This window comes from Nothobranchius furzeri, chromosome 5, assembly GCF_043380555.1.
Source record: "Nothobranchius furzeri strain GRZ-AD chromosome 5, NfurGRZ-RIMD1, whole genome shotgun sequence".
Lineage (NCBI taxonomy): Eukaryota > Metazoa > Chordata > Actinopteri > Cyprinodontiformes > Nothobranchiidae > Nothobranchius > Nothobranchius furzeri.
Genome location: NC_091745.1, coordinates 263349 through 272243, shown reverse-complemented (window position 1 = coordinate 272243; position 8895 = coordinate 263349). Strand labels below are relative to the sequence as shown.

At 46.2% G+C, this 8895-nt stretch overlaps 1 protein-coding gene across 1 annotated transcript; it reads left to right on the top strand.

Moving 5' to 3' along the window:
- The first annotated feature begins 207 nt into the window (after nucleotides 1-207).
- On the top strand, nucleotides 208-2601 carry LOC107374252 (galactose-specific lectin nattectin). The gene is made up of 7 exons (XM_054737325.2): nucleotides 208-270; nucleotides 394-441; nucleotides 1398-1422; nucleotides 1557-1660; nucleotides 1817-1951; nucleotides 2136-2247; nucleotides 2456-2601. The coding sequence occupies exons 2-7, from the start codon at nucleotides 394-396 to the stop codon at nucleotides 2545-2547; spliced, it is 516 nt and encodes a 171-aa protein (XP_054593300.1). The 5' UTR covers nucleotides 208-270; the 3' UTR covers nucleotides 2548-2601.
- The last annotated feature ends 6294 nt before the right edge of the window (nucleotides 2602-8895 follow it).

Below are 8895 nucleotides of genomic sequence, written 5' to 3'. Positions count from 1 at the left end.
AAAGAGTCAGATGGTGAAGTCAGATATGTTAAACTGCTTCAGATGTGCTTGCAGCTCCTGACCCACCCTGACCAGTCCCAGTACTAACTGGCACTCTTTAGGTTAGGGTTGGGTGTGTTTGCCCCACAGTGTTAGTCTTTATCTAATCAGCTGTCATCAGTGACTGACAAGTCTAGCAGGTGGAGCAAAGGTATATAAACTCTTTGTTTAGTTCAGGAAGGCATCCTTCATCCAGCAACTGCTGCTCCTGCTTGGATTCATCACAACAAGGTGAAACCTGACTTCTATTTATCTGCTGTTATTGGTAGTGATGGATATCCATGTCAGATGTTTTATAATAGTATGTTAGTGTGGATTTCCTTCCTGAACACTAAAAAAACACATTTCACCCAGATGGCGTCAGGTCTCCTCTTCCTGTTGCTCCTCGGGATCGGAGGAAATGTAAGTTTGCAGAAGTTCTTGTTTAGTTAAATAAATCAACATTATGCTGACTTTTGTTGGATTTATTTTCTCATTATAACCTGATGAGAAACACACATTAAACCAATGAAATGTGTATAAAATAAACCAAAATATAACTAATAATTGAATGCACAGAGACAATCTTCCTCATGACTCAAGGTCTTTATTAACTTTAATTAGCTTGTACAAAAGCTGGATGCAACATGTTATCTTTGACAGAAACAGGTGTGTTTGGTAGTTTCATCAGAGAGGATGGGACAGACAGGTGAGTGTGTGTGAATGGCTGGAGGGTAGGCTTGAAACACCAGGAGACAGAGCGTCACAGTGTAGGGGCTTGCTGCCTCTTAGAAGGATGGATCAGTTGGAACGTTACTTAGTGCATTATTAAGCAGTAATAAACTATTTACTGAAGTATTAACTACCAAATCCACATTATGTAATAGATTACTAGGCAGAAAATTACATTCCTACCCTCACCTATGGTCTCGAGCTTTGGTAGTAAAAAACGAGACAACTTGCCAAAATGAGTTTTCTTTGCAGGGTGTCTGGGTTCTCCCTTGGAGATAGGGTGAGAAGCTTAGTCATCCGGCAGAGGCTCAGAGTAGACCCGCTGATCCTCTACATCAAGAGAAGCCAGTTGAGATGGCTTGGGAATCTAGTCAGGATGTCTCCTGGACGCCTCCCTGCTGAGGTTTTCTGGGCACGTCCAAGTGGGAGGAGACCCAAGGGAAGACCCACATGCTGTAGAAACCATGCCTCTTGTCTGGCCAGGGAACACTTTGGGATTCTCCTGGAGAGGCTGGCCCAAGTAGCTGGGGAGAGGGAAGTCTGGGCCTCTCTGCTTAGGGTGCTGTCCCCACAACTCGACTGAGGATAAGCTGCTGAAAATGGATGGATGATCCAGTTTTTGACTCTTTGTACTTTTACCTCCACAGATATATTGTGAAGCGGCACCACCAAGTAAGTAAGGGAATAAGTAGGTCTTTTTCTTATTTTCCAGCAGCAGGTTTTCAGATTAATGCATCATGATTAACTCTCTTTTGGCCGTCCATGAAAATGGTGACACTAACAGTCTTTCCTTCCTGTTTGTGTAGTTTGTCTTCCATTCTTCTGCAGACGTTGTCCTCCTGGGTGGACTAAGTATGACAACAACTGTTACCAGTTCCAGAACCAACAACTGGAATGGGCCAAAGCTGAGGTACAGCTGATAGAACAGTTGTATTAGTGTGATGCTCTGATGTAGATTTTTAGTTTAAAAGCCTTAATCTCCTTTTTATTTACAATTCAGAAAATTAAAAAGGAGGTTCCCATCAGAACTATCTAGCTCAGCTGGGTGTCTTATTTCATCTTTCAGACATTCTGCAAAAGACATGGTGGACACCTGACCTCCATCCAAGACACAGATCAGTACAACTTCATCAGGGAGCTGATCTTCAAAGGAGCAGGAACAAACCAAAAGTCTTGGGTTGGAGGCACCAATGCAGGCTGGGTGAGTTTAGTCAAGTGTATTATATTGATCACAGGCACTGATGGTTAAAAACTTGCTGCTGGTTTTTGTAAAAAGATTTATCTGAGTTAATATTGAACACATCTGAGTGAGCTGCTGCTCCAAAAACATTTATCTACACATAAAAACTAAGAAGTAAACTTGACTCTGAATCACTTTCTTACAGGTTCATATGTGGAGGTGGACCGATGGAACACCGTTTACTTTTGACTCCTGGGGTCCAGGTGAACCCAACAACCAAGGTGGAAACGAGCACTGCATGGACATGAACCTGTTTGGTACGAGATGACCTGTTTATTAGACTGCTGGTTAGGATTAGTTTAGATCAGCTGTTAATATCAGAGCTAAAAACAGGAGATGAATGCTATTTGTAGCAGATGAAGTCACATGATCCCACATTGGTAACAGTTTTTTTTTCTTGTTTCTACTTTTATCAAGAAACAAAGATCAGATTTCTGACTTGATTGTCTCTTTTTTCTTTCTAAGGACAAGATTATGTCAACGATGAAGACTGCTCCCAACAGAACTCCTTTGTCTGTATTAGACCATCGAAATACATCTTTGAACCACAAGACTGATTTAAAATGAATTACAATGAAAACACAAATAAATTGATGTTCTCATCAGTCTGACATTTGTTCCTTCTGATTATTGGTTTGATGTTTCTAAATCTATATTAAAAGTGAGTCTTAAACATTCAAGCCTGCCAGAATTAGATTTGTAGAAGTCACATGTGGAGCATGGATGCTAAATTCAAGATAATATTTAGATGCTAACTCAGCACTTCTTGCCCCTCTTGATATTCAAAATGTTATTTCACTTTTTTTAACGTTCCATATCATGAAAAGTAAACTTTTTTACTATGTGATGTCATTTCCTCGTGAAAAAACCCCTTTGGCTGCATTCATGCATTTCCCTTCCTCAGCTTCAATTTTCCTATTTTTATGAAGCCTGCAAATGGGACAAAGTAGCCCAAGTGTGTCATTGGGCATTTCTCCTCCCCCAGATGCTAGTCGCTACTCTGGAAGTAGGTCACTAACATCCACCTCATCTGAGTTGTTAGTGTAGAGCAGTAGATTTCATGCTGCAGTTGACAATCATCAGCAATCGGAGGGAAATTGACCTTGTGCTTCCAAAGAATCAAACCAAGGGGCCCCAGATAGAGGGAAAACAGCAAAGGAACCAGAACAGACCCCTGAGGTCCCCTCAGGAGAGGCTGGCACTGGAAGAAGAAAAGTCACCCAACTTCACGCAGAAGCTTCTCCCTGAGAGATAGGATCTAACCCACTCCAGGGCACGTCCAACTATCCCCACCTACTTCTCGAGCTGAGATAGCAATATAATGTAGTCCACAGTATTGAAATCAGCTGAGAGATCTTATAGTAGCAGAATCACAGAATCTGCTGAGTCATTGTCTAAGAACACATCATTTTAAATCTTTAAGAGAGCTGATTCAGTGCTGTGCCCAACTTTAAAACCAGACTGGAACATCTCCAGACACCCATGCTCTTCCAAAGATACCATCAGCTGCTGGTACACACACTTCTCAAGCACTTTAGGAAAGGAAGTTGTGACACAGGCCTAAAATTAGCCAAGTCTGACAAATTGAGGCCTGATTTTTTTCAACAAAGGTAACACCACTGCATGCTTGAAAGAGAATGATACTACACTCGCCTGCAGGCTACTATTGATAAAAGCCAAAACAGAGGGGCTCAGTGTGGAAAAGGCCTCCGTACATAGCCTAGAAGGCAAGATGTCCACAGGAGAGCCCAATAGCAATATTCTGCAGACCACATCCTCCAACTCAGAGAGACTTATTTGCTGAAGAGACTCAAACTTGTCAACCGGAGGTAATACAACTGATGAAACAAAAGCCGGGGGTTTAATCCCGGCTCTTGTGTCTGCTACTCTGCCCACAAAGAAGTGGAGAAAGTCATTACATGTAATGAATTTTAATGACAGAAGGCTCAGGGACTCTGGAATCAAACATAGACGACAAAGAATCAATGGTTTTGAACAGGATGCGAGGGTTCCGAGGATTGAATGCAATGCTATCAGTAAGGAAACTTTGCTAATTTCCCTCCTTTCTGGTAGTCTGGCCAGCATTGTTTTAAGATTTCCTGTGACACCTGTAACCTGTCCTTCCTCCTCTGCCCTCTTGGACCCCCGCCTGAGAGCCATTGTCACAGAATTTAGCCAAGGCTCAGCCCTTCACCTGCGTGGCTTCATGCAGGCAGGTGCAACTTTGTCCAAAGGGTTGTTGTGATTTTTACTCATGACAAAATAGTATGAGTTGATCAGTAAACAGTGTAAGGCAGGGGTGTCCAACTCCAGTCCTCCAGGGACAGTATCCTGCATCTTTTTGTTGTTTCCCTGGTCCAACACTGTTGATTCACCTGTGCAGCAGCTCATCAAGCTCTCCAGAAGCCTGTTGATTGAAATCAGTTGTGCTGAAAAAGGAAAAACACTAAAACATGTGGGATAGCGGCCCCCGAGGACTGGAGTTTGACACCTGTGGTTTAAGGTAACTCCTATGCTGCACAGAAACACAACTCTGCACAACAACTGGGGTGTTGCTGGATGTTTTGTGCAGTTATATGGCTTTTTGGGAGGCATAAATATGATTAAAGGAGGCACTTAACGACCAGATCAAGGATCAATTGGCCTTTTGCCAGGAACCCACAGACCTCGATGCACTCATAGCCCTGGCCATCCGCATCGACAAGAGGCTGTGTGACCGCAGCAGGGGCAGTCTCTTGGCTCCTACCCCAGGCTACTGGACACCCCTCGTCCCTCCTCAGGCTTTTGAACCCGTCTCCTAGATCCACCACCTTCTCCCGACAAGCCCACACAGCTCGGTTGGACACAGTTATCATCAGAAGAGAGAGAACAACACCTAAGAGGGGGCCTGTCTTGTGGCCTCCCTGGCCATCTCATCCCCAACTGCCCAAGTTGGTTAAACTTCCCCACCCGCCAGTAGGTCCGAGGTTACTGGTGGGCGGCTCAGTCAAAGACTCTGATCCTCGATGTTTACTGTCATGTACCCTAGTCTGGAACAATCACTCTTTGGCTTCTTCTTCATTGTTAGATTTAGACTGTGATTAAAGTTTGTTGGACCAGGTGCTGGTGGAGAAATTCAGGATTCCCGTGACGCTCCTGGCTACGCCCCTCCAGGTCTCCTCTCTTGACGGCAGTCCCCTGAATCCCATCACGCATCAAACTGTCCTGGTGAAGTTCATGGTTTACGGTAATCACTTGGAGGTAATGTCGTTTCTTGTCTTCCATTCCTTCCGGGCTCCTGTAGTACTGGGACTCTCCTGGTTGTCTGTACATAACCCCCACGTTAACTGGAAAACTGGTCACATAGAGTCCTGGAGTCCATTTTACTTATCACAGTGTTTACAGTCAGCTGTCCTCACGGCCCGAACTCCTGTTGTAAAGTCATCTGCTCCACTCGATTTGACTACTGTACCCAGGGAATATCATAACTTGCATCTGGTGTTTTCTAAGGACCGTGCAGCTTTCCTACCACCGCATAGACCCATGATTGTGGCATAGATTAACTTCCTGATTACACTCTCCCCTCTGGCCGTCTATATGATCTGCCCAGGCCAGAGAGAGAATGTATGGACAGATACATATCTGAGTCCCTAGTCACAAGCATCATTAGACCCTCCACATCCCCCCTTGAGCAGGGTTTTTCTTCGGTTCCAAAAAATAAGGAATGTTACGCCCCTGCATTGATAACAGAGGACTGACCCAAATTACAATAAAGAACAAGTACCCTCTGCCCCTCCTTTCCTCTACCTTTGAACCAGCACAGGATTCTACCATTTTTACCAAATTGTATCATCATAGTGCCTATCATTTGGTTAGAATCCAGGAAGGCGACCAGTTGAAGACTGCTTTTAAAACACCTTTGGGGCATTTTGAATACCTACTGATGCCTGTTGGTCTTACTAATGCCCCTGCGGTCTTCCAGTTGCTGGTTAAAGCAGTTTTGAATGATGTTTTGAACACTTTTGTGACAGTTTACTTGGACAATATTTTAATTTTTTTCCAAGTCCCTCGAGGAGCATTGCAACCATGTCTGAGCGGTTCTCCAGCGTCTCCTGGAGAACCCGCTACATGGCAAGGCAGAGAAATGTGAATTTCATGTGAAAACAGTCAAGTTTCTTGGATTTTTTCTAGAAAGCTTGCGGCTGAAGGTGGATCCAGACAAGGTCCAGGCAGTGCTCCATTGGCCCACCCCAACGTCACGCAAGCATTTACAGCGGTTTCTTGGATTTACAAACTTCTATCGCCGCTTCATCCATAATTACAGCTAAACAGCAGCTCCCCTCACACAGCTCACCTCCATCAAGCAGCCATTTCTTTGGACACTAGAGTCAGAAAAAGCCTTCCAGGAATTAAAAACCAATTTCACACCCAGGCACCCATCCTCACTCGCCCTAACCCCCTACAGCTGTTCACATTGGAAGTGGATGCCTCAGAGTCAGGAGTAGGGGCTAGCTTGTCCCAGATTTCTCCCTCTAACCAGAGACTCCATCCCTGTGCCATCTTTTGTCTACGCTTGTCCCCAGCCAAGCAAAACTATGATGTTGGTGATCTGGAGCTATTGGCCATCAAGCCCTCCAGCCAGTGCCTCCATTCCTTGGAGGCACAGGCTGGAGGGAGTCACTCATCCCATCATAGTCTGGACTGATCATAAAAACCTTGCTTACCTCAAGGAAGCCAAGATTCTTAACCCTAAGCAAATACGTTGGTCTATGTTTTTTCTTGTTGCAACTTAATGATTTCTTTCAAGCCTGGTACTAAGAATGTCAAGCTGTTTGCCCTGTCACGTCAATATGCCCCGGACCACCATCCCACAGCATTCTTTCTGGGTTCTGGGACATCAAGAACAAGGTTCTGGAGAACCAGAGGACAGAGCCCGATCCCGGTAACGGACCACCTAACGGGCTCTTTGTTCCCATCAGGGCAAAGGGTCCGATCATTCAATGGGCTCATACTGCCAAGTTGTCAATGCACCCGGGAGTGGGGAGAACTATCAGCTTATCCGGTGGTTCTTCTGGTGGCCTTTCCTTGACATGGATGTCAAGAGGTATGTAAATGCTTGTCATACCTGCTCAAGCAATAAAAGCAGCAACCAGTCCCCCTATGGTCTTCTCCACCCACTTCCCATACCTTCACGGCCCTGGTCTCACATTGCCCTGGACTTCGTTACTGGTCTCCCTCCATCTCATGGGTTTTAGGTCATCCTCACAGTCATTGACCATTTTTCCAAGGCCTGTCACCTGATTCTTCTCAAGACCCTCCCTTTCTCGGTGGACACGGCCACACTCCTCGTCAAACATGTATTTTGCCTCCATGGAGCTCCCACAGAGATTCTGTCATATCGTGGCCCCCAGTTTGTCTCCAGAGTGTGGAAGGAATTTGCCTTCAATCTGGGGGCCCATGTCGCCCTTTCCTCTGGTTTCTACCCACAAACAAATGCACACTGTGAAAGACTAAACCAGGAACTGGAGGCAGTACTTCGATGTGTGTTTGTCCATGCCCTCAACCTGGAGAACCCAGCTGGCCTGGATCGAATATTTCCACAATGCCCACACCTTCTCCTCCACGGGTCTTTCTCCTTTCGAAGAATCCCTTGGATTTCTGCCTCCTCTTTTCCCCCTGGACAATACTGTCACTACCTCTGTTCCACAGTTTATGCGTTGGGCTAGGCACACTTGGACCTTTACCTTGGCGGCTCTTCAGAGGACGGCTGAGCACAACCGATGCCTGGCTTACCGCCAGTGGCACCCTGCTCCTCCCTATGTACCCGGTTCTACCCAGCACATCCGCCTCAAGAACTCATGCAAGAAGTTATCGCCTCGGTTTATTGGTCCCTTCTGGATCACTGATTTCTTTAGCTCCTCCACAGTCCGCCTCACCCTGCCTGCCTCTACGAAGATGCACCCGGTCTTTCATGTCTCACTGCTCAAGCCCGTGTCCATGAGTCCACGTTACCCGCCTCCTGCTTCCCCTCCTCCCATCCGGCCTGTCGGTGGTGGGCTTGTCTACCGGGTTAATCGCCTGGTTGATGTATGCCCCCACGGCCGTGGCTACCACTACCTGGTGGACTGGGAGGGTTAAGGCCCTTAGGAGTGGTCATTGGTACCCCACTCTTTTATAAATTACCCCTTCCTGATCAGTGACTTCGAAGCCAGCTGGACCTCTGTTCCTGGTTCTGATAGGCCACCAGGTGGTGTCTGTTGAGAGGGGGGTACTGTCACGGTCTTTGTGTTATTCCTGTTCCCTGATCCACTTTTTCTCTAAATTTGTTACCCTGCAGGTGGGCCTATCTGGAGAGCGGGTCCAGGTGACCTGGATCTTCAATCAGCCACTAGGAGGATTTAAGGAACTGGCACACACAACTCAGCGCCAGATGATAACTCACACTGGGTAGTTCGCATCATGCTTAGGCTAAGTCAAGAATATTTCATGATTAAGATTGTTTCCAAGCTCAACACTTCATGTTATGATTTCTGCTTGGACCCAGATCTTCCCGCTAAGACCTAGACTGTACCACGACCAAGAAGATTAAGATTTTATTATTGTGACCTAGCCCCCTTTTTACCTGGATCTCCTCACTCTCAATCTCTCAGGTTACCACCACAACCTTCACTCCAAGCAGTACTTCCTGGACTCCTTCCCTGCTCACGTTCGCCCTCCTCCTCCTGTCCAGCTGCTCTCCACAGTCCAACTGGCACCCCTTGACCTCCTAGTCCTCCCCAAACCACGAATCTGGATTCATGCCTGAACCCCCCACTGAATACCATGCCAACCAGGACCTACCTGGCCTAGCCTCTCGCCTCACCTTAACCTCTCTTCTGGTCACGTAAGCAAACACCTCTGTCCATCACCTATTGTTCTCCCCTTGA

Bases quoted from the DNA above. Each gene is read 5' to 3' on its own strand.
- LOC107374252 (XM_054737325.2), top strand. From the start codon at position 394: ATGGCGTCAGGTCTCCTCTTCCTGTTGCTCCTCGGGATCGGAGGAAAT. The intron at 1,423-1,556 runs GTAAGTAAGGGA...CTGTTTGTGTAG, and splicing joins TTGTGAAGCGGCACCACCAA to TTTGTCTTCCATTCTTCTGC. The intron at 2,248-2,455 runs GTACGAGATGAC...TTTCTTTCTAAG, and splicing joins CATGGACATGAACCTGTTTG to GACAAGATTATGTCAACGAT.